Source organism: Pithys albifrons, chromosome 22 (assembly GCF_047495875.1).
Source record: "Pithys albifrons albifrons isolate INPA30051 chromosome 22, PitAlb_v1, whole genome shotgun sequence".
In the NCBI taxonomy this organism is placed as follows: domain Eukaryota; kingdom Metazoa; phylum Chordata; class Aves; order Passeriformes; family Thamnophilidae; genus Pithys; species Pithys albifrons.
This window is the reverse complement of record NC_092479.1, coordinates 5,022,499-5,048,106: the sequence shown is the minus strand read 5'-3', so window position 1 is coordinate 5,048,106 and position 25,608 is coordinate 5,022,499. Positions and strand designations below refer to the sequence as shown.

Sequence of the window (25,608 nt, the reverse complement as noted above, 5' to 3'; positions counted from 1 at the left end):
GTTATGCAAAAGATCTGAATATTGGAAGCACATGGCAGACAGGCTGTGTCAGCAGAACACTCAGGCCAGCAGCTGCCCAGCAGCACGTGCCTTCTCCCTACAAACAGAGGAGCAGAGGAAACGCTGCCCTGGGACAACAGAGCAGTTCTGCATTGTTTATTTTAATTTTACCTTCCTGTTTTCTCTCTGTCCCCCTCAATCACCTTCTTCCTACAGAAAGAAAAGGTCGGGGTACCTCTTATGCTCATTTACATTCTGCTTTGCTCTCCTTCAGTAATAATTCCCATATGCTCTCATGTGACTGAAGTCCTTTTGTTTGAATCTCTGATTGTCTCACTCCTTCTGGCTTTTTAGTTTATGTCCCCCAAATTTTAACCCTTTGGGAGCAAGAAACGAACACTGACACCTCCTTTGGGTACTTTGGGGAACCACTGTTGGCACAGCTTTTCAATGCTTTGGGTTTTCTTCACTGGAAAATACTTCCATGGTTAGCATGGAAATTGTGGTTTTCACATTCTTTTCTGTCTGCCACTGAATGTCCCATGAAATGTAGATGTGTGCCCCTGGTCACCACAGAGTAACAAATAGGGAGTGCAAAGGTCTTCCAGTGTAAAGACAAGGCACACTCTCTGGAGCACTGTTTTGTGGGTGAAGAGTCTCTTTTACCATCTTTTCCTTATTAAAATGACATTTTTTCACACAAAACTCAGTGACCTACAGAGTCAGATGGAGTAGGGATGTGTTGGAGCTGGTCACACTGCGATGGTTCAAACAAGAGTGTTGAAAGATGCTGTTAGTGACCAGTGTAGGGTATCCCAAGGGAAACACTTTCAGGCTTCGAGGAACTACAACTGGGACATCTGAAAGTGGCATCAGGGATGGCCAGAACAGCCATTTACGAAGTGATGGCTTATGCTCTGTTAATATTTTGAGAGAACCAGAAAAGAGCCACCTCCACCACCTGGGGAGTAGCACTCACAACTGGCCCACCAGGAAGTTCTCCTTACAGAAAAGCATATTAAGGGAGAAAGGGAAAACTGCAAGAGAGGCCCCTCCATTTGGTGTGTGATTTTGCAGCCCCAAAGAGACGCTATCCTGCCTCTTTGCAGCAAGGTGAGACACCCCCCACAAAGCAGGTGAGGGCAGTTGCTGGGCTTACCATCCTGGCAGAGTTCTCCGGCCACACCGGGCGGGCAGCGGCAGGTGCCAGTGGTGGGGTCACAGGTGCCACCATTCTGGCAGCGGCAGGTCTGGCTGCAGTTGCTGCCAAAGGTGCCAGCTGGGCAAGCTGTGGAGGGAGAGGGAGATGAGGCTCAACCAGCAGCCACAGCCTCTCGGGGCTGCACCCACCGCACACCCTGGGGCAGGGAGGGAAGTGGCGATGGAGCCGCTCCCCCCAGCACCACTCACTCTGGTTGCAGAGAATGCCAGTCCAGCCAGCTGGGCAGTCGCAGCCAGTCCCCTCAGCATTGCAGGCAGCTCCATTTGCACAGTCCTCACAGGTCAGGCTGCAGTCAGGGCCGAACACGTGCTCCAGGCAAACTGCAATGAGAGGTACTGTGGATGAGAACCTCCCCGAGGCTGTCTCAGCATCCCTGGAGTCTGGGCAGAGAAAGCCCTGTGTTCAGCTGCAGCAAAACTAAACACAGAGAAGGCACTCGAAAGGTCTTGTGGGTGCATTCACCAAACTCAAATAAACCCAGCATGCACCAATATTTCTGAAGAGTTCCAAGCAAAGTATGGCATTAACCACAGCTGCAAAATGCCCACCAAATTTCTCTGAAAGCGTGTGCTCTCCTCTTGCTTCCATCTCTTCCTCCTCTTCCTCATAGTCATCGTTGAAGAGCTGGGTAAATTCATCTCGCAGGATGGCGACGTGAGGGATCGGGCGGATAATGGGGCGCCGACCATCCAGAGCTTCCACAGTGTCCTCTAGAGCTGGAAAAGGTGAGAGGCAGGGCTGAGGAGCTCCAGGCCATGTGATCCTGGCTCAGCCAGGTGGCAGAGGTGACGTACTCAGGGCCCAACCTGTGCCAGCATGGACAAGGCACTTACAGATGCAGCTCCTTCGGTCTTCGCCCAGCTTGTGTCCAATCTCACAGCCACACTGGAATGAACCTAGCTGGTTCTGGCACGTGTGTTCACACCCACCATTATTTGAAGAGCACTCATCCACATCTACAAAACATGGGATACTGTGGTGTAACCGGAGCAGCCCTCCCATGCAGGACAGGGGCCCTGACATAGGTCTGACCATCCAACAGTGAGCTGGCTGATGGCATGCTCTCTGCTAAATATGTGGAGCCATCAAATATGAGGAGCCATCAACTCTAAAAATGGAGGGAAACCACTTCAGCGATTAGGGATACCTGGGTTTCAACATAAAATGTGCTCAGTTTCAGTTCCCATCCATCACTAATTGTGTAGGAACAGGTGGGTGAGTTTGACTTGTCCCATGTGAAATGTCGTTGAGAGCTTTGGTAGTGAGAACAACTTAGCAGAGGGATTTTTCCACACAATCTTTCTGCTGAAAAGGTGACTCATCAGAGAACTGGCAGGAAAACTGGTATGAGCTGGGAAAAACTGGAAGAAATGCCTGGCTTTTCACAACTAGGTAGGACAATTTCTTGTTCTTTTAATTAAAAGCCTCATAGTCAGTGTCTCAGCTGTGTTTTATACAGACACTGTTATTAGCCTATATCTCTTGGGTGAAAGTGATGGGCAATGTTGGCCTCTGGGGTTGAACATCGAAAGGTTTTTGTGAATTAATGGGGTCACACCTGGACCAGATCCCTCTGAGTTACTCTGATCTGAACTTGATGTGTTCAAAAGCCCCATTACACCTCTACAGTTCTGCTGGGCTTAGTGTAGGGGTTAGAACAGCTGGGCTGCTCTAATGCTGAGCAAACTGAGGACACTGACAATAGACAAGTTAGTATTGGAGTGACCTGTTCTGTGTGTGCCTCCTGACCTGCTGTGAGGCTGAAGACCCCAGCAGAGAGGGTTTGCTTGGAGCCCAGTGAGAGGTTTGTACTCACCATCACACCCACAGCCATCCATGCTGAGCCTGTACCCGGCATGGCAGGAGCACTCATAGCCTCCAGGGTAATTGTAACAGTCTTGCTGACAACAGTGAGAACCAGTGTCACATTCATTGATATCTAAATAAAACACAAAGGGCACTGGGTGTTAATACATTGTATAGTGCTGACAGTAACTGTTAAATTACTCCCTGACTACTTCTGGTGAGCTTTTACTGAGCCAAATGCTGAGACAATATTCTTGAGTTCCTCTTGAAATGAGTGATCTTTGTGTTAACAGATGACCCTCCCCAGTAAAAGGAGGAATCCTGAATACTCAAGGCCTGTGAGAAGTTCACTGTGATTCCCAGTTTGAGATTGTTGCTACAGGCTTTGTGTGCTTACACACAAGGTGATTGCAGCTGTAACACTAACTCCCACTTAGAGCAGTTTCAGCAGGGAAAAGCTACCTAGTTTGGAAGTCCTAATTGCTGTCCAAGTATATCCTGAGTGGAGGTTTGAAGATAGCTTTGAGCAGAATAATATTTCATCTCCTCTAACTTTGCATCTGTTTGTAGTCCCCTTAGCCTTTTTGTAGAGCACACATGCAATAGCCAATCCTCATAATTACTTGAGATGTGCCTGTAACTCCAGGTCTGGACCCTTCCCCTGCCTTACCAGTGCACGACTTCTGGTCCTCTTCCAGCCGAAAGCCAAAGTTACAGGTGCACACTGGGCCAGAGCTGGTGTGGTGGCACATATGGGAACAGCCACCATTATTGGCTTCACAGCTGTTCACAATTTCCATCTCTATCCCTGGAAAAGGCAGACTGGTTAGCATCTTGTGTGACACATCTGTACACACCACTGGTCCATGCCTGCCCTTGGTGCCACACTCCAGCCAACTCCTGGCACTGCATCGCTACTGAGAAGGGGGATCTGCGGTGGGAAAAGATAGAAATAGCTCTGCACAGAGGCCACTGCTGGACTGGAAAGAGGAGTATAAAAAGAAAGTGATGGATCTCACATCGCCTTTTAGGGATGGAGTTGTGGAGCAGGCTCTGGACAATCTCTGGGATGAACAGGCTGTGGACAAAACTGCTCCCACTCCTGCCAAGCTGCAGCGTGTGCTGCCAACCAAAAGTTGGCTCAGCCTCAGAGCAGAGCTGTTCTGGTGCCAAGGAGAAATGGGAGCAGCAGAACAGAGCTAACTAGGGAAACATCCAGATGCCTACAGCGAGAATCGTTAGTTCCTGACATGTCAAAAATGGTCGGCACAAACATCAATTGCAGCCATAGATCATCTGAGCTTGGCAAGGTTTCCATAAACTTGTCTAGTTAATTAAGCTTTCTTAAACTAAAAGGAACTTGTTTCATGGAGCTTTGACTCAGTCCTGAACCTCAGGAAAACAATTTCTGCCTTCAAGAACATTGAGTTTTTCATGTGTTCAGACCTAAGGAGGATAAAGAAAGGCAGCTTGATGCTTCCCAAAGGATCTGTGCTTGTCAAAAACAAAAGATGTACCACAGTAGAAAACTGCATTCCAGAGTTTACAATGTGATCATCATCTCTCTGTTTCTCTTTCTTATTAATGCAGCACAAGCAGGGTTTTGCAGAAAGGAAACATGCCAGAAAGGGCAGGGAGAAACGGTTTTCATGTGGGAAGGTTGCTTTGTTCTGTAGTTGGCCCCAGACCACTGTCAATGGTCATGGGCTGAGATCAGCTGTGTTCCTAGGAAGGGAGCTGTGTACATGTAGGCTCTTAAATACCATGTCATCAGCCTGGTTCCTCATGTTTCTCTGTTTGGTGCCTTTCAAGACCCACTTATGGTCTTCAAAGCCTTATCCTTGTACCCTTGGAAAGCTCCAGCTGCACAGGTGGAACATCACAGCTCCCATTAACACCAGCTGCCAGCACAGGGACTGCCACAGTGGCTTTCATCTGTAAGGGGCTGCGGGTGCTGATCGCTGTGGTTCAGCCTGTCCCTGCTGATGTGCATCATCAGAACAAGGCTGTATGGACATTCTGGCTCATTCTCGCATCATAGTGTTTATTTTTTTGCCTTGATGGGACCAGATGCGATCCCTTCACTGGCCCAATTCCTCCTTCAGTGAGACATCTGCAGCTGACTGAACACATGCAATGAAGTCCCCAAGAGCAAAACTTGGCCTGTTTGGAGCCAAATGGCTCCAAATCAATTGCCTAAACCAGCTAAAGTAGTTTTGTTGTGCCTTTAAAGGTCAGGCCAAGTTTTATATTTTGGTGGGGGAGTAAACAGCCCCAAACCTGCTTGTGAAACCCTTCAGCAAAGATTGCTCTAACTTGGCCCTGACAATTCACAGTGGAGGATAGTGACAAACACGTGCAGAAGCCACCCTGTGTGTCCCACAGTACTCACGGTAGCATTGCTTGCCATCTGCTCCCAGCTCATAGCCCGGGTTACAGGTGCACTTGAAGGAGCCACGTGTGTTCAGACACTGGTGTGCACACATGGCCAGTCCTGTCAGGCACTCATTCACATCTGTGAAAGGTGAGAAAACAAAGGGCTAAGCAGGCTGAGCCATAAATATTCTTCCAAAGGGACTACTGTTACTAATTTTAAGGTTTTCACTGTTTTTTTGCATCCTGAATTCTTCACGGGGGTCTAGACCAACAAAGACAGAGAGTTAAGAGTTCAGAATTGCTGTAAAGCTCCCCAGGAAACTGGACCACATGAAACTGGGGTGTTGTAGACAGCTTGAGCAGGGCTCCTGGACAGACGTCAACTAAGCGATCCATTCTGTGTGCATCCCTCTGTTATGTTACTCCTGAACACTATCTCACTTCACATGACACAAGAGTTTCCCTCCACAGAAGGAGGGCAGGATACTTACCCTCACAGGCCTTGTTGTCAGGTCCCAGCTGGTAGCCAGGGTGGCACTCGCAGCGGGCACGGCCACGGTGGCTGTGGCAGCGGTGCTGGCAGCCCCCGTTCCTGTCGGCACAGGGGTTCCTCACTGAAGGGCAGAGCAGAGAGGACCAATCAGTCCACAAACATCCTGGCTCTTATGGCTTTGTGGGAGAACAGAGCACTAAGCAGCTGTGCCCAGCACAAAAGTCTGCAGTCTGTGAAAGCCTGTTCTACACCAAGCAGAAAATCCCTGCTACTGCTCTTGAACTGCTCCATCAGGTAGGAGGATTTTCATAGTTTGATATCCTGTAAAACCCTTCCAGCAGCAGCTTGGCACGGGCATGGCCCTCTACAGACATTACAGAGCAAGTGCTGCCAATTTGCTCCAAGTGCTCCTACCCAGAAGTGTGCCAATCTCTGACTTGCCCAGGGACCTGGACAGATGCTCCAAACTTCAGCAACTGCTGGATCCCAGTTGTTCCTTTTCCCTTAGCAACTTCATTGCTAAAGACATCCCTCTTCCTGCCTCTTGAATGCCAGCTGCTATGAATGAGAGGATCAACCTTGTGCTCTGTTCCCTTTGGCTTTTCCCCTTCCTGAGCCACAAGCAGGTCAGCCAGATTGCTGTTTGTAGGCTGAGGGAGAGGATCCCATCCCACTGCCATACATTGCTGATCCTCCACTCCCACAGCAGCCTGTGCCTTCATAAAATTTCATTTTTGTTGGCTTTGTTCCGCCAGCTCTTCCTATCCTTTGGAATAAGCTGTAGGATATGTCCATGACAACAAAACACACAGAACTTTTACTGGAAACCCCCCAGTTTGATCTACTGGACATCTAAGCATGCCATTATGTGTTTCCCATCCCCGAGCTCCCAGATGGAAGCTCTGCCTCCCCAGCCCACCACGTGCCCCAGGCACTCACAGACACAGCGTTTCCCATCTTCTTGTAGCTGGAAGTTGTGCCAGCACTGGCAACGGTGCTGTGCCAGTGTCACCTGCACACAGTCATGTTCACACCCACCATTGTTCAGGGCACACGAGTTCACAGCTGCAGGGCAAAGGGACACAATGTTTGTCACAAAGAGAGTGGCACCTGGATGAGCGAATGGCACCTAGATGAGCCTCCCACACAGGACCAAGGCAAATTGCACACAATTAGAGCTTCTGAGAAATTAAAATTGGGGCACATTCAGCCTGTGCTAAAGAGAAAAGTTCATGGCCAACCTCACAAACAAGAAGTGTGCGAAGTGGGAGATGCTGCTGCAAAAACCTGTGGGCAGTGCAGGAGAGGCCACCCACAATTCTGTGACAGGGGCACACAAAGTGGGGACCCTGTTCTTTCAAGGCAAGATGACCTGAACAGTGTTGGGTAGAAACTTAAATTTTTTCTTTTCCACCATAAGAGGTTCCAGCGCTTTTCCTGAAAGGTGAGACCAGGACACAGGGGGCTGGGCAGCATTGCATGGGAGGGAATCCAGGACTTAGAACGTTTCCTGCCAGGCACCCGCCCTCTCTGAAGGGCACCATGTCAGTGAGCAGGCTTCTCATTTCAGCATGTTATTGCTGAAATTCCTGTTACTTTATTCTCAGACAGTCACTGCAGGTGCAGTGCCACAGCTAGTTGAAGTCATTACTGCTCAGAGTCATGCTCAGGTGTGTTCAGGTTTTCCTGTAACAAAATAATATGGAAAACAGTTTCTGGCTCCATGATGTGCAGAAGTCACTAATTACACAGGGTGAGGCCCAGCAGGTACCACCAATTCTGGGAACACTTGGGGGAAAATGTTTGAAGATGCATCCTGTGTGTCCGTACTTCAACCAGGTGTAACAACCCCCAGCTCAGGGCTCTGACCAGGAGATTTCTGGGTGAAACCTGGGACACGTGGGCTTGACCAGCAGTGTCATCCAGCCAGAGCACACAGAGACAAACCAGCCGGAGCTCTGATTTCATCCTAAGTGCAGGCAGGACTGGGAATTGAGCTTCCCAACTGGTGTTCCTGGCCGTGCCACATCATTTCTGTGTGGCCTTGCGCAAGGAGCCCAGAGGATTTCAAGCAGTCCGAAAAAGGAAGGTTTTGCCTGGGCTACAGCACAAAACAGACCTCATGACCCAACATGTGGACTCCTTATAAGCCTGCTATCATTAATCAGCCTGGAAACAGCCTTCTCCCCTTCCCTGTTCCTGTAATCTGGGATGTCTCTGCAGGATAACCAGAGGAACAGGATGTTTAACTGGGATGTGTGCACCTTTCAACCAGCCAGTCAGCTGAGTCTACCTGCTTGTTTTACTGCAGCTATCCAGGACCCTTGACCTTCATTCCAGGAGGGATCTGAGCTAAAAAACAAAGCAGGGAAGGACTTTCTCGAGCAGAATCCATGGACTCTGGTAGACAAGCCATCGTGTGGTAATTACACACCTCCAAAGTGATGAAAGTCTCCTCCTGAACCACTGAATGTCTCCCGAGTTAGCCCAGCTACTCCTTATCCACTGAGCATCTCAGCACCAGCTCCAAAGAGAAGTATTGCATGTGGGAATTGGGAAAACGGTCTTTAAAGTCTGTTCTATCTTTTAGGGGCCACCAATGTGTCACAACACGCTGCCCACTGCTGCTGGGTGAATGGACACAGCTAAACTCAGTCCCAGACCAGGATGGAAACCCAGCCCTGGTTTCCACAGGCAGAACAGTACAATGAGTTGTGTGCTCACATATTTCTAACCTATTTTTTAAACTCCAGAATAAACTAATGTGCTGGCTCTGAGGAATCTTATGAGAAAGCTAAAAATATCTCTAATGAAAACCATCTTTTCCCAGGCTGATTTTTCAGGTGATCACAGTGCCCTCTGCAACCTCTGGAGCTTTGGAAGCAGGCAAGACTGGAAAGCAGTTGCCAGTGAAACTCTCTGCTTGTAAAGCATCTCTGAATCCCAAGGCAAGTTGGGTCCATGCTCTTGTACATTAGTGAAAACAAATATTTGGCTCAGGAGGAAAATAAAGGGCAAAAATCTCTATTTTCTTTTTTCTGCACACAGTTCCCCTTCAAAAAATATGCCTTAACTTGGAGCTGCAGAGAGTTCTCATTTCAAACATTAAAAAAAACTAATTTCCCATTTTATGCCTTTAATTAACTAAACAACATTTGGGGGAATAAAAGCAACTTCATAGGGTCAAGGTTTTCCCATACACAACATACAATTGGATCAAGAACTCGTGGTTTATGTTAGTTGTGCTGACATTGTTCCCTTAAATCCATTTGGAAGGAAACAACAGAATTACTGGATGTTCCTGAAAAGTCCTGGGTCAGAGTTACACTACTCAAGCTCTAGCAGAGATGGGTGATCATTTAAAAATATTCTACTATATTGAAGTCTTTAATAACATATATTTAAAAATAGCTATAAATAATGTGCTTGTTAGAGTGCCTTTTTTTTCTGAAAAGAGGTAAAACAGTGCTGATGCTTGCCAAAACATTCCTTCATTTGGGAAAAGCACTGGCCTAACGTAGAACAAGCCAATGCATCTTATGTCTAAAATAACCTCCCAGGATGCAGTTATTCAGATTAACTTGAAGTCTGAATAACAGCCTCTAAAACACAACTTTTCACAGTGGAAGAAACTAAAGTCTGGGTTCTTTCACACAAAATTTCAGCAGAGAGAACCCCTATAAGGCTATAGAGCTTTGTGCAGATTGCTGAAAGAACATAAAAAGTGAAGCAGGTGAGAGTGCAGGGGTCTTGCACAGTGCTTTCCTTCCTCCTGCATTTCTTTCAGTGCCACCTCTTTGCTGACAAACCTGCTCCTCAAGGGGAACAACCCACCTGAGCTTCACCTGGAGGGGGAAGGGACTAGTGCTGCCCCAGCCATGGCAGGGCCACTCCAGACCACTGGAAAAATGGGAACAAGAAGTTTTCCTCTGCCAAGAGACTTATCAATGGGTAAGCAGTGATTGGCACCACTGCCTCTATGTGAGCCATACAGAGTGAGTGGCACGGAAATGATGTACAAGCCAAGCCACGATTCCTGTGTTGCCACACTGAGCCACCACAGTGACAGTGACAGGCAGGGGGGCCCCTGCAGCAATCCAGTTGTGCTGAGATATCAACTAATTCAATTTGAGCAGAAGTAATAGCAAGACAAAACAACTGAAATACGTTAAAATTGTGTCTTTCCTTCAAAGCAAGGGCCTTAAGTTCTGTGTCTCCTTAGCTGGCTCCTCAGAGTCACAGCCAGCAGACCTTGCTGCTGGCCTTGTTTTAATTACTGCTCGGGTTTTTTTCTGTTTACAGAACCACTCTAAAAATATTTCCATTCCCAGATGCTTTGCTGAGCTTAACGTTTCTGTGACAACGCTGCCAAATCCAGTGTCATCTTGTACATCGCACAGATTTTTGTAATTACAGCTCAGACAGATTTTCCACAGATGATATTTCAGCGTCTGCGAGAAGGACGCTCCTTCCATCCCCTCTGTCTAAGGGGAGTGCAGTGCTGCTGAAAGATGCTGCTCCAAGATTTTGACCCTCTCAGGCCTGGGGAATGGACAGAGGGATGAAAAGGATGTTGTTACTACTGACTACATGAGGGAAGCTGGTCTGTGCAGTAGCAGCCTAACACAGAAAATGATTTAATACCTGATGCCTGCACCTTCCAACTGCACTTCTGACTTCTCTCTCCCATCTGTATCACCTTTCCTTCAGATCCAAGTGATTTGCCACCAGAAGCAGTGAGCTGATATCCTAAGAGTAACTGCAGGCAGCTGTAACCAGAACTGAGCAGGATGTTCCCTTTTGCAGCATCACACAAACCCCATCGATTCCAAAAAATGGCTGAAAAATGTGTGACTGGGCAAAGAAAAGGTCAAATTCTCTAAAATGTGCAATCTGTCTGCAAAATGAAAAGCCCCACCAAGCACACATGGACACTGACCCTCTGCACACATAGTTCAAGTCCACACAAACCTCCTAGCATAGTCCTTCTCTTGTGCATTGCTGATGTATTCTAGATTTCTTCATTTGAAGTTCCCTTAATATAAATAGGGATCCATCATGTAATCCCAAGCTGGTTTATCCTAACCTCAGACAACTTCCAGAAACATGTTGTGTGTTAATCCAGACCATCTCTCCACTCTTCAGGCCAACAAAAGCAATTGGCTCCCATTAAAGCCTTTGCCTTGGCCTGGCTTGCATCCCTTCACTGAAATGCTGGAGGACCTGGAGATGTGCTCCCTGACTCCTGCCCATGTGGTTCTGATAAACACAGAGGTAATTCCAGGACGTCCAAGGCCTCTTTTTGTTCTGTTTCACTTTCAATAGAAGTGGCTGCTCCTTTTCTCCCTCCCTCAGCAGTGACTTGCTATATTTGAAGAACAAAAAAACAATAAAGGGATCCTACACAGCAGAGCTATGGAGCACCTGGAGCACCGGCAGCAGCTGAGGGTTGGTGTGAGAACTGAGCTGGACACAAGCAGGTAGCTCTAACATGTTTTTGTGCTCTTTTGAGTCACAACCCCAAGCACCAGTTAACCCTGGAAAGCTGCCATGTCCACATCGGCACATTGTGGGGGAATTCTGGAGCTCCAGGCAGTGCTGCCAATTCATCATCGGAGCCTGTGTGGGTTTTGTGGGGATAGGAAAACATCTAAAGAATTATATCCATGCTTGGATGGACCTTAACTAGACAATTGACTGCAAAAGGCTCTTTCTGTCTCCAAAACTTCTCTCTGAAGCTGCCAATAGTTTCCTACAGCCCAGCTCTGCGTTGTCCCAGTGTGGAGCTGGAAGCCTCCCACAGCCTCTGAGGGCAGAGAGCGCCAGAGCAGAGGTGGGTGGAGGGATGGAGGGATGGAGGGATGGAGGGATGGAGGGATGGAGGGATGGAGGGATGGAGGGATGGAGGGATGGAGGGATGGAGGGATGGAGGGATGGAGGGATGGAGGGATGGAGGGATGGAGGGATGGAGGGATGGAGGGATGGAGGGATGAGTGGAGGCTCACTGTCTCCAGTTCCCTTCATTCCTGGCCTATTCCTTGTATTTAGTGGCAATATTCTGTGTTTTAGCAGCACCTCTGCAGGAAATGAGAGAATATCCCAAGCTGAAGAGAAACACAGCCTTGATCTGCTATCCCTAATCCCTCAGAAAAGACCACGGCACAAGGCAACCTGAGGACTGTGGGTAAAACAGGGCAGCCACTTCTGAGCCTGTGCTCTATTCTGAGCTTTCACAAGGAAAAGATGTTTCACAACTCTACACAATTGGCTTAATGGACTAGTACAGAACTATAGGAAGGTGTGATATATATTCACATGTACAGACACAAATGTGTAAAGAACAAAAGCCATCAGTCCTGAAGGGAGAGTAACAGATTTTTGGTTCTGCTCTGTTGTTATTTCAGAAACACTACTGGACAACTATGCAGTGAGAGCTTTTTACTGCCTGGTCTGCATCTACTTCCCACATGCTCTTGATCACAGGGGTACCAGCACCACCAAACTCGACACAGATCCTACCAGCTCTGCTCCCCAGAGCTTGAGGAACCGCCCCACATACCCTGTGGATCAGGTTTCATGAACAGAGACCCCCACTTTTGGCAGATAAATTCCAACACTGCACATTATGGCAAATACTTGCTCACAAGTTTAATGCAAAGCAGGTTTGCAGTGCTGGGCACAGGAAGCAGGAGCAGGGCAGCCCTGACTGCCTGGATTCTACAGGAATGTTTTGCCTGGCACAGCCACACCAGCAGGTAAATCTGGGGAGCAAAAGAAAGGATGGCAATGTCTTTTAAAGAAGAGATTCCTCCCTATAGTGATCCATTTTATTCATTCCTCGAAAACTGCTGCACCTTCTGGGGCTGGTGCTGCTGACAACTCCTGATTTGAGTTTGTCCCATGTTTTATTCCATGAGGCGGAGGCGGCAGAATCTCTGCACACCACAAAAAAGGGAGCTGCATATTCCAAAGACAATTAGGAGATGACAGACCACAGCACACTTACATGTGAACAGCAGCAACGTGTCACCATCGACACGAGCGCTCGAGTTCAGTACTTGAAGAACAGAGGGTTGGAATGGTTGGTGTTGCCCTTTATTTGTGATCCTTCTGCTCCTGGATTTTTCCAGCAAAATATGGGCTTAAGACTCACTGCACTCATTTGGGTATTGTCATGTAGTGCACACAGCTGTGGCCAGATGTGCCTCTGTGCAGCACTGGGCATGGCGGGTTCAGCTTCCCTGGATAGCTTTTTCCTGCTCACACCACCATTCCCAACTGGAACACTCAGGCTTGCACATCAAACTCCAGAGTGTGATTGGATTCTGAGAAAACCCAGAAAATGGCCCCTGCAATGCCATTGCCTGGGAATTCTTTCCATTCGTATGAAAATATCCCTCAAATAAAGGAAAAATGAGTCAAATAAAGCTGTGAAGGACAAGTGGTTTAATTAAAGCAGCAGCAGATGCTGGAGGCAGACTCAGAGTTCCAGTTGGTTCCACTCTGAGCCTCCCGTCTGGGGCAAGCAAACAAAAATATTTCAAGAAATTGGCCCAAAAATCAGCTACAAGGCAAATCTGGGGCCTGGATGGTAATGTTTGGACACATACTATCCAAGTGGATACATGACCAGCCTCCCAGGCAACAGGGTTATTATGGCCACAGTTCCACACACGTCCACAATCACTGTCACCTGTCTGTCACACCTGGTGCCCATGGTGTCGGCTGAGGAAATAGCTGATGTCAAAATGAAGCCTGACTCAAACCTCCTCATAATCTAGTTTATGTATCTGTTCTGAAAATGCCATATCTGAAACATCCTGAATCAAAAGCAGAAGCACCAAAGCACTGGAATTTACTTCTCTTGAAGCAGAATAAACTCAGGAACTGCAAAGCAGCCACAGTTGTACATGACCACCTGGAAGAACAGCAAGTGTTATGAACCCAGTACCAGAAATGTCTTAGGAAAGACAACCAGGATAAAACAGAACAGCAAACCAGCAGCATTATCCCATGTTCCCTGAACAGAGGACAGGTAGGAGTGAGGGAGCCAAGTTAAGTGTTTCCTGCACATTGCCACGGGTTTACCAATAGTAAAAGGGCTACAAAGAGTTAGAGATTCCCAAAAAAAATCCAGGTGGGCCTTACCAATGCAGGTCCTGCCATCCGTGTGCAGGCGGGAGCCCGGTCTGCACTCACAGTAATACGAGCCAAGGGTATTCACACACCTGTGCTGGCAGCCCCCGTTGTGGACCTGGCATTCATCAACATCTGCAAAGAAAAGGAGAGGGGGAAAAATTCAGAGGGGTGGGCATGAGGGTGTCTGAGGTCAGGATTAATTATCCTCTGTTGCCTGACTCCAGATTTGAGGAACAAATGCACAGGGAACAAGACTGGCCATTTCATTATGTTTCATCAGCCAAGCTATTTATGGAATTTCAGGAGCAGACCCAGAATTGGTGAACAACAACCAAAAAAAAAGCATCTTATTTGTCAATCAGCATAAACCACCTTCATCTGGTCACCTCGCAATGGTCACCTTTCCCATTCATTCCAAGATTATGGATTAATTGATATTTTACACTTTCTTGCCTGTCAAAGGCAATTCCAAGCTTCTGATGCAGACTCCTTCCCATGACCACACTCAGAAATATGGCAATGATGTGGCTAGAGCTGCACAGTTCCTTAATTTCTGCCATTTGTGTGTGTGTACAGATGTGCATGCACACAATCTTTCAGATTGGAAAAGATCAGAGATCTCAGATGGGAGAACCACATGAGCATCCTCATGAACAGCAAACCAGCCATTCCTTTTCCCATGGAGAGAAAAACTCCAGTGGCTTTAGGTCTACTTGTCTTTCTCTACACTTTCTGCACCCTCAGCCCACCCAATCACCTCCCACTGGCACAGTGAGGGAGCCACACCAGGAGCAGGATGACCCTGAGCCAAGCTGAGCAAACTGGCGCTGCCCCGGCCATGCTGTTACTAATGAGATAAAGAAACATTTCCTGAGTGAATCACAGCAGGGCGTGGACCCAGCCATGTCCGTGCACGCCAGAGGTGCAGGAACCTGCCCAGCACCCACAGCCCCCAGCAGCACCCAGAGCCCCAGCTGCTCCACAAGGGAGCCCTGATTCACCCACAGCTCCTACGAGGGAGACAAAGGGCACAAAAAAACACAGGGAAAGGAAAAACACAGCCTTGGCTAAACCCAGGGCTGCAATTTTACATTAATCAGATAAATTGCCAAGAAAATCAGCGAGAAGCAACGAAAGGTCTAGGTCAGGGCTAGAAAGGGAAGTGGGAAAGGTGATGCCTGTTTGACTCAGTGTTTCTGAGCTACACAGTAATAATACAAAATTACTGTTTTCCCAGAACATTTTTCATTACAAGCCCTCTGTCTCCTAAAAACATTAAAACCTAAGGTCCAGAGTTGATGACCACCCTCTGCCCTTCCCTCCCAGCGATCACCCTGTGAAGCCACAATGTCCTGCTGCACTGGCCATGCCAGGCTCCTCGTGAAAGCTCCCAGTGCAGCTGTCTCCACTAACCTAGAAAAATGCTGATTTCTGTAATGCCAGCCCTTTGATTAATTCAGTGGACTGAGCCTTTTAGAAGGTTTTGGTATTTTCTTCCTGTTTTTTCCAAGACATTTGATTTTGAAAGAAAGGAAAATTAATAGATTTTTGAGGTGAAACATAAGCTTTGAGCGATGCTCTCTGAAGAGTGAGCCAAAGCCAGAGTGACTTTTCAGGGGGAAAAATGTCATGGTGTGAGTTTGAGATGCTGGTCAAAGAAACCTAATTCTGATTAAATATTTTTCTTCTGCGAAGGCTTTCACACTTGGGATGCTACAGAGCCCTAGAGCCCCTGAGGCACTCACTATTCATCTCTATGGATTAGCTATTAATCCACAGAACTGCCTCTATTTGGCTTAAAAACAGGAAAACTGGGTTTTGGGAAGGTTTTATATAGCGTAGTGAAGTTTTTTGCCTGAACTTAAATGACTATTCCACTGCTTTCCTTCAACCCTAATCTGAAACTGTGGAGAATTTACTATCCAGGAAAGTTAGTGATGTGTTAAATAAACTTCTTACTTTCACCCCATTACTCACACTCAGTAATTTTACATCTCCTCTCTCAATGTCTCCTCTTCCCCCTTTGTACTTTTCACCCTCTAAATCTCTGTGATTCCAAAGGGCTGTCCCCTCCCAATTCCCCTTCACCTCATCCCCTCTTATCCTGGGAGAGTGGCCTCTCCTTCCTCACAGCATGGCCATAGAACCACCCATCACCTTCACTGCCACGTGCTCCCACATAACCCACCACGTCCCACTGTCCCTCCTGGAGCCTCGCTTATCTCCTCTGCAGTACCAGAGAGATTTTGGGATATATACTGCATGATGGTGTGACCAAAATAAAACCGTCCCTGGGGCCAGGGAGAGGGCAGATCCACCGGTCACCCCCAGTGTGGCAGAATCTCCAGCCTCCCCTAGCGTGCCCAAGAGTCACCAGTGAGTGAGTCCCCCAGGAATATGGACAGGAAAGCAGCAGGAGCTGCTCCCAGGTCCAGGAGCAGCTGTGAAAGGTCACATTGCCCTTGGTGCACGTCTTGGCAGCACCAAGACCCGAACCCCTACGTGACACTTTGTGAGCTGCGGTTTGTGGCACAGTGGGGTTATTTTCCTATTGGAAAGCTGACAAAATCTGGTTGAAATTAATATACCAAAGGAAGCAAATGAGAAGCATACAGGCTTCTCTTCAGCTGACTCTGAGCAAGCCAGACCCATGCCAGGATGGTGCATGCCAAGCCCATGGCCTGTCTGCTCCGCTGTGCCAGCAGGGACAGGACAGTGGGTACTGGCCAAAGCCCACTGGGGTAGGAACCCATTGCAGCAAGAGCTGGGGAGTGGGGTTTGGATCACTGTGGAGGGATCCCTGCTGTGTAAGGAAACTGGAGTTCATGTCCTCATTTGCAAGGACATGAGGATCAGCAAAGAAACAGCCAATGCTCTCGTCAGCCTCTTCCCTGAGCAAAAACAATCCATCATGCCTCAGACACCGACTACATGGACTAACATGAGTAATGCTGCCATAAAACATAGGGAAGATGAACACAAGACCAAAAAAGAGATGGAGCAAGCTTTGGCTGAGTGCACTCCCTGACCATACTCAGGTCCTTCCAGAAGGAATACTGATTTATCTCCAACCAGAGCTCTGTGTCAGGGGAAAGAAAGTGGCAACAGCAGGTCTGTAAATTATTAAATATCTGGTACGGAGGCAGTTTATCTCCTCTGCAAGACTGAGGAGGAGGGGATGGATCCCAGCTGGAAGCACAGGCAGCAGATACACTGTGGAGGTTCACTCTGTCTGGCCAAGCAGCAGTGCCAGGCTTTAATCCCTGCAGCAATTAGCCTGGATTACAGAGCATTGCTGCAGGGAAAAGGTTAATTAAAATCCATCGAGATGAGCATGTGTGGGATTTAGTGACTTTATCTTTCCAGTGCCAGTTTGTTGAAGCTAATTCAGCAATTTTAAGAAGTAGAGACTGGAAGGAGAGGACCCAACAGCAGCACACTGGCTGCCAGATTCTGGGCAGGGGAGCACAGCATTGCTGCTGCCACTCTGCATTATGGACATGGATTAGGAATACAGGTCATTAGAAGGAAAAACCTCTCTGCATTATTTTGTCACTTGCACATATTGCACAGCCCCTACAATGAATAATGTGGAGATTTTGGATGCCCTCTTATTCCATGCTCCCCATGTGCAGATAGGATACAACAATGGCAAGGGCCAACAGTGCAAGGAGGCCATGGGAAAGGATGATGTGCTGTGCCCCCTGTGACCCCTGGAAGACTTTCCCTCCTCTAGGATGAGGAAGGACAGTACCTTCCTCAGGCTGATCTCAGCTGGGAATGTGAGTGACTCAGGGAGGAAAGAAGAAAGGCCATTTGTGGTGGTCAGAACACCTCCACACCCTCAGCTTTCATCTTGTCCTAAACTAGGAATTTGGAAAAGCCCTGAAGACCCTTAAAGAGCTCCATGGAATTACTGGAACTGGCATTCCTTCTGCTGTAGCCTCTCCTGAACAGGCAGGAGATGCCCACGGCTTTGCCATGCTACCTGTGCCATCCATCCACAGCAGCAGATTCCAAAGGCACTTCAGGAACAGATGCCTCAGTTTTACAGTAAGCCAATGAACAAAAAATGCATCAAGGAGCAGGTTTGCCTCAGTCCTTTGTACCGTCCTCAGCTCACCTTTTCTTGCCTCCAAGCCCTGTAGCTGGGAGAGTCGCCCAGCTCCCACTTGCGCTCCCACCTCTGTCTCTGGATGGGTGTTAATTAGGGCATTACTCAGCGCAGAGCAGAGGTGCACGTAACAACAGGCAGGCAGCCCGCTCTGGACTTGCTGTTACTCTCACCCACTCCAACCTTCTCTCATCACTCTGGTTTACCCCATTCCCTGTGTAGGCTGTTTCTCTGACTGGAAGATGTCCCTGTGCAGAGGCACAGTGGCTTGGTCCCTGCGCCACGCCATGGAAGCCACCGGTACAGAGATGACCAACACGCATCTCTGGGAATAGTAACGATGGATGGAAATTCAGGTCACTACTGAAGGAGCTAATAGAAAAGGTATGATCAAACAACAGCAACCAGCTCTGCTGTCTTATGACTGGTTTAGAGGCTCAGAGACAGAATTATACTGCATCAGGTCTACATTACTATGATGACTGATTGCAACTCTCCAGCAGAGCACAAAGCTCCTCCTGTAAGGGCAGCTGTGTAAGGACACAACACCCTGCCATCAGCTATTGTGCCAACACTAGGACCCAAGAGAACCCTGTTTGCACACACAAAGCATGTTAAAGCACTCAAGACCTCAATGAAATATATACCGTTATTACACAAACCCCCTCTTCACTCTCCCGTCACACAACAAAGCCGTCGATGATGTGCACACAGCAGAGCTTTGTGCCGAGGCAGCTGGTTCATGAGAGGACACGGCTGTGGGGACGTGTGTGCTGTCTGGGTGGGCAGATGGGAACACTCTGCAAGGAAACCAGCACATGGACCCTAAAAATCACACCAAGAGAACATCTGGGACCTTAAAAATCACACCAAGATAATGTCTCCTCCTACCCGTCAAAGAGAAGCTCAAGCAGCAAAGACAAAATTAACCAAAGTCACAGTGATACCACTTTAGGATGAGCCACGAAATGGATGAATACAAGTAAATCCCTCAGCCATGCAACTTCAGAGGTACCTCAGAACAAGGCAGGATAAACCCATAAGCATGCACAGAACTACCTGTCCACGGAGATAAACAGAATTAGGATCCAGTGAATTCTGTGTTAGAGAAAGGAAGGCTGGAGGTTTATACTCCAGGCACAAAGTTGGATCTCAGGAGCTTATCTTGGAGAATTAGCCAACCCAGCTGGAGAGACAGCAAACACGATCTGTGTTTGAGACAAACTTCTGAACTATAAATAACAAAACAGCGACTCGCCCTGTTTCCGAAGGTCTGGCACATCTCACATCTATTCTGATATGACTATAACCGACCGCTTGAGGCATTTATTTATTAGCATTATCTCATTATGAGATAATGCATTCCTTGATGTCTACATTACACCCAGGCATCCCCAGTCTTTAGTGACCTCCACAGATTCTCCAGGGTTACCTAAATCTTCACAAACTTTTCCTGCCATGAAGGCGCCAAGTCCACAGAGAAAAATAAGGTGTGTGCTCTCACAGAACTCACACCTTGCTCCTTGTCCCCATCTACCACCTCACATAAACCGGGGCACTCACAAGTGCAACAGGAGCACCAAGGACTCCACCTGCTCAATAGAAAGCTCCATCTGGCCAAGTGCTTCCCACTCTGCAGCAGGCTGGGAACTGGCTTCCAACAGACACTGCTGAGTCTGAACATTTCAGTGCAGAGAAGTGATTCCAAAAATATGGCTGCAACCCCCAGCCATGCCCACACACTGCCCAGCCCCTGGTTCTGGGCACTGCTGCCAGAGGATTCCCCCTGCACAAAAAACAACATCGAGTAACAGCGGGTCTGTCCTATGTGAGATTCTGCTGTGAGCACTCACACAGCCCAGACAGACCCACAGCCTCACAGAGAGAGAAAGGCAGAATTTTTTCATAATAAAACAGTATCAAATTTCACTTTTTGCCCTGGACCAGAGTAAGATACTTTGAAACTAGGAAAAAACTAAACTACATATCCTAGCAAAATGCATGAATTTGTTTTTTTTAAGGAATGTGGCACAGGAGCTATCTTTAATCCAGCTGCACAGCAACTGATGGGAAGAAACTCCTATTTCTTTCCCATTCTGCCAGAAGTGACTTTTCAGGGTAAGAAATGCACTGAAGCGACAGTACAAGCACAAACAAATGCACAGCCAGGTCACCAGTTTGTCACTTGGGTGGCCACCAGCCTGGAATCCCCATTTGAGAGCTGGGGGATCTGGGGACAAACCATGCGAGGAGACCCAGCCCGGCCACACAGAATACGAGAAAAGTTTGGGTCTGAAGGGACCTTTCCAGGCCACCTGGTCCCGCACGTACCTGGCCGCAGGTCGGGGTACCCCGCTCGCCCCAGGTAGCAGGGGTAGCAGCTCCTCCACAGGTAGCGGTAGTGCTCGCCGGCAGAGCCCGGGATGCCGCCCAGGCAGCCCAGGCACCACAGCAGCGCCCAGGGCCGGCCCATGACCGCGGGACGGAGCGGGACAGAGTGGGGACCGAGCGAGAGGCAGAGAGCAAGGAGCGGGGACCGAGCGAGACCAAGCGGGGACAGAGTGAAGACAGAGCAGAGATGCAGAGGGGACGGAGCCGGCACGGAGCGGGGGGATGCGCGTCGAGCGCGGCGGGGATGGCGGGGCGGTGCGGGGATGGCGGGGCGGCTCAGCCTGGGGGGCGGTCCCGCTCCGCCCTCCGCAGGTACCGTCGAGTCCGGGAGCGCCCGTGACACCCCTCGACCCTGCGGCTGGAGCACTCAGGACGGCCGGGAGGGCGGGGCGGGGGTTCTCCGGTCCCCGCGCTCGGACACTGCCGGGCACCGCAAAGCAACGCGCCCGGGATGCCGTCAGGGAGCACGAAGGGACGGGCGGACAGACGACTGCACCGACCCGGAGCCCGCGCGTGGAGCAACGTGACCCGCCCGAGGCGACAGACCCACCCGAGCTCAGGCAGATACTCCACTGGGAAATAAAACCGCGGATTTGCGCTTAAACAGGGCTGAGGAAGGATGGAAGGGGCACTGGTGGCCAGGCTCTCCCAAGAGCCCGAGCGAGCCCAGTTCCACCCCTGGCCAGCTTGGGGGACTCCGGGGTTACCCCAAACCCGGAGTTTTTCTCTAGGGAAATGCTCCGTTACCATCACACCTCCCCGAAAAAAACCCACAGCTAGTGAAACAGTCCCAAACACCAAACCTTCACTGGGCTGTTCTTAAAATAAACCTTCATCATCCAATTTAAACTGAAATGAGGAACAGCCCCTATGAGTGCTCCAAAGAAAACCATAATACTTGTTCCCGTTTCCTGCAAAATGGAGCCTAGAATTTTTATTTTACCTTTTTCATTAAAGAAGAAGTAGGAATAGCTTATTGGATTTTCCAAAGGCAAGCTCAAAAGCCTCATTTAACTTTCTGGAATGTTTTGAAACAATGTACTTGCAGGGCTGAGCTGGGGGTTGCAGGTCCTGCTACTTTGGGACATTTTCACAGTATTACTTGGCCATAGTAAAATTCCAAATTAAAACTTGTGGTTTAGGCTGCAATGAATAGCATTCCATGAAAAATTTTGAAACAAGTTAAATCCAGGAAGAAAATAGGACTTCATGCTATTGCTGCAGCAGTTTCCAGAGGAAGGTGGACTCCAGTCACGAGTCCTCTTTGCTGATCATTCCAAACAAGAGCAGGGACCACTTAAGCTCATCTTAATATTCACACAAGGCAACAGCCCACATGCTTCTCTTTAGTATTTTGACTGTAAAAACATATCTGGCCCAAAAATTTGTCAGTTACTTTGTGGTAAAAAGAACTTGACCTCTCCAAAGGAGGCTGTGAACGTTCAGAAATGGCCTGGAGAGTCAAGTCTGATGTGCTGCATCCCGCCAGCTGCCCCACACACACCTTCCTCGGGCTGCACGGTGTGCTGGGGGAGCTAGGACACCGAGCAGAGGAGGAGAAGGGGAAATTCCAGAGGGGTATTACTGAGAGGTACCAGAAATTCTGCCCACAATGAACCAGCTGCCCTGTTGAGTTGCCTTCCAACACACACTGCTGTGTGCAGACGTACTACTGTCTTGCGAGAAGCCTCTGCTAGATCTACCAAATACTTCAGCCATTTCAAAATGTCTCATGGACAGACATCATAAATTGTCCTTGCTGGCCCAGACCAGGTCCTGGGAATGCTGCCTACAGCCGGGACACTGTCACCACTGCCATGGCAAGTGTTGACATTTCTCCTGTTAGTGTCTCCAGTGGTGCTGACAGACAGAAATGAATGTTGCCACAGAACTATGAAAAATGGACTAGACTGACTTCTTCGTTCATAAGTGTTATTAAGACATCATCTATATTAAATTATCCTTGCCTGGAATGCAGATGAAGCATAGTGAGCAGCTCTCCAAGTGACTCCCTGACTCCTCAAGCACCCAACAAAGGGACATTTCCCCTGGCTCCACAACCTGGGAATTCCTCCTGCCTGGGCACACACAGCTCCCAAAAAAGGGCATTCCTCCTCACCCCACACACATGAATGCAGCCTCTGTGACAAACTTGTTTAATTCCCTGTTTTCTTAGACTGCAAAGGAAAGACAACAGCAAGAGGCTCAGACTTTTCCATACAGCTCAGAGGTGTAACACACGCATCAAAAGCACATCAGGCTTGAACATAAACCGAGTCCTGCTTATGTAATAAGTTTTGTTTGGCCAGGTCGGAGCCAGCCCGAGCTTCCATGTCACCTAATTTACTTCAGCTGATTAAGTAGTAAGAGTTGGTTTGAGTATGGCAACACATTCCAATCAGCAGCAGGTCGTTACTGATTCCTGGGGAATGAGCCAGGAGAGCACCAACATGCAGAGAGGTCCTTTAACAGGGACCAAACTGGGCCAAACCCCTGATTCTCATGGAATTTCATTCAGATTCAGTCTTCATGTTAATAAATTCTTCTAAGAACCCAAACAAATCAGACCTGATGATGTGGTGCTTCATAGCTCAAGAGCATGTTAATTCATGGAGTTAATTCACCCCTGCACATACACTGGGCAACCCACTCAGGTAAACAGGAGTGTTGGAATCTTCATCCAAAAAACAACCCAAACCCTGAACCATGTTTCTTCTAACATTTGAAAAAGTCTAAAGTTAAAAGGAAATGGCCAAATGGAGACTAGGAAAGTAATCAAAAAACACGCAGGAGGTGGAACATGGAAGGGGAATGCAGAGGAACAGGCTGAGGGACAGGGTTTGTGACTGGGGGCAGAGCACACACCATGACCTCATGTGTGTGCATAGAGCACATGGCACCAGGCTGACAGAGCTATGGGCAGACCACAGCTTTTAGTCCTTCCACCTGCAGAGTTTGAACTCTCTCTTCCTTCCAAAACATGGCCTGAGGAGCTCACTCATGCCTTTGTCTCCTGACAGCTGAAGTCAGAAGTTTGGCACTACCTGGATCTCCCTGTCTACAACTAGAGGAATTTCACATTCCAGTTGGTTCAGCCATGGCACCTTACCCCGTGGATGAGCAGAGCAGCAGCTGCCATCATGCTGTGCTGTGACATTGACTGGTGAAGTCAGGAAAACCAACAGCATGGGAAATCTCACACACACTGGTACTGGGCCGCATGCTGAAATATATTCCAAACAGGTTTTTGAATCTCTGTAACATGAGCTGGAATTACATGAATGGAGATCCCCTGTGCTAAATCAGGTTTATTACGCACAGTCCAGCTAAAATGTGAATTTTCATTTATTTTCAGAGCTAATGCCCTTGTCCTGCAAAGGCCACAAAAAGTACAAATATGTTTCTCTATCTCAAGTGGTGCTTAGAGGCTAAAATAAACAACAGCTTGTGAGAATTGAGTTTAGGGGTTGGTTTATGATGCTTTCTAAGAGCTCTGTCCACTTCATCACTCCATCACGCATGTTGGTAGCACAGAGCCCTGGGCACAATGACACCTACAAATTTGAACTCCTCCAGGACCCCTGACAAGCACAGTGCTGACTGGCTCCTGTCCTGGTCACAAAGTGGCCTAGCACTGAATAAACTCAAGGGAGGATTTCTTTCCTAACTCTGATTTCTTTAGCTCAGAAGGGAAAACACACTGGAGAGCCAAACGTTGCTCTCTGCCTGTTCCATGGCCAAGACCAGGGCAGGAGTCACTATAAGGTCCCAGGTGAGGGCTGACCAGCAGCACACACATGTATGCACACACATGGACACATATCCAACCCCATCTGGTGGTGGTGGGGAGCAACTGGGAGGTCCTGTGGCTCAGAAGGTGCCACATGTGACCATCTTACCATGTCACCATGCCTGCTTAGCTTCAATAGCCAAACATGGCCAGAATTTCTTACATTTCTTTTCAGGGAGCATACTTAGACTCAGTTTAAGATCCCAGACATCAGCCAACAAAGAATACACCCTGGCATGGAAGAAACTCCTGGTTTTGCTCATTGCTCCTGCAGTGGTTCCCCCACACACTGCCTGTGTTCCTACTGAGAGTGGATCAACACAATTCAGCCAATTATGAGCAGGAAAAGCAGCACACTGAGCTGTGACATCCCTCTCTTTCTGACCAGAAGTCAGGTTCAGAAGTCCTCATATGGCTGATACGAAGAATTTTTTTCCTTCAAAAACTCTTCTGAACCTTAGAAGCAAACTGGCTCCTGGTAGATTCCTGCCTCTCCATGCAAAGCTGATGCTATTGCAGTGATTTGTTTAGCAGATGCTTCAGAGAGGACTCTGAAAGGCTCAGCTTGACGTCAACACCAAGGCAGGAATCAAATCTCAAGGCTGAAGCCTGTAAACTGCTGACCTCTGGACCTGCAGCTCCTCTTCCCGGGCCACCCTCAGGAGAGGTGCGAGGTCCAAACCCTCCTGGCCAACTCAGAGCTCCAAATATCTGACCCCATGGTTTGCAGCTCAGCCAGCTTTATTCAGGCTCCATCAGGATTCTGACCAAGAAAAGCTGAATATTTTGCAAACTGTAAACATTAATCAGTGCCTTTTGTCTTCCTAAATTCTCCCGTCTGCACAAACAAATCTGACTCCGTCCACTCATGAAAACATGTGTTAGCATGTGGGGTGTTTGGAAAGAGCTTCTTACCTAGTGTAAAAATAGAAATTAATGTCAAATCAGTGAGTACAGCAGGGTCCACCCCCTGTCTCAGTAGTAGGGCTGATGGAGAAGTGCAGGCATGGGGGGATAACTAACACCCACTTTGCTGGGGTGCAGAGATTTACACTCGAGCAAGATGGAAGCACAGAAATGAGGAATGGAACCACAGGAATGAAGCAAAGTCTGCTCTCAGTTAATTTAGGGCTTAATCTTCCCTGTGTTCTTTTTTAGCTTGATGAAACTTACAGACTGCAGGAATCCATGCAGGATAGATGAGGGGCTCCAGATGGACTATAGGACTCAATGCCCTCACAGATCCCTGACACCAAGTCGGAGGCAACAACAGAGGT

At 48.4% G+C, this 25,608-nt stretch overlaps 1 protein-coding gene across 1 annotated transcript in view; it reads right to left on the bottom strand.

Annotated features, from left to right (window-relative positions):
• MEGF6 (multiple EGF like domains 6) overlaps window positions 1-20,777 on the bottom strand; it is a 35,098-nt gene extending 14,321 nt beyond the window's left edge. Inside the window, exons 1-11 of the mRNA XM_071575553.1 lie at window positions 20,482-20,777; window positions 14,046-14,168; window positions 6,837-6,962; window positions 5,896-6,018; window positions 5,421-5,543; window positions 3,699-3,836; window positions 3,039-3,161; window positions 2,056-2,178; window positions 1,771-1,938; window positions 1,411-1,542; window positions 1,160-1,288 (exon numbers count right to left, since the gene is read on the bottom strand). Coding sequence (XP_071431654.1) covers window positions 1,160-1,288; window positions 1,411-1,542; window positions 1,771-1,938; window positions 2,056-2,178; window positions 3,039-3,161; window positions 3,699-3,836; window positions 5,421-5,543; window positions 5,896-6,018; window positions 6,837-6,962; window positions 14,046-14,168; window positions 20,482-20,623 — 1,450 coding nt within the window. The 5' untranslated portion in view covers window positions 20,624-20,777. The remainder of the gene's footprint in view (window positions 1-1,159; window positions 1,289-1,410; window positions 1,543-1,770; window positions 1,939-2,055; window positions 2,179-3,038; window positions 3,162-3,698; window positions 3,837-5,420; window positions 5,544-5,895; window positions 6,019-6,836; window positions 6,963-14,045; window positions 14,169-20,481) is intronic.
• Between the last annotated feature and the right edge of the window lie 4,831 nt (window positions 20,778-25,608).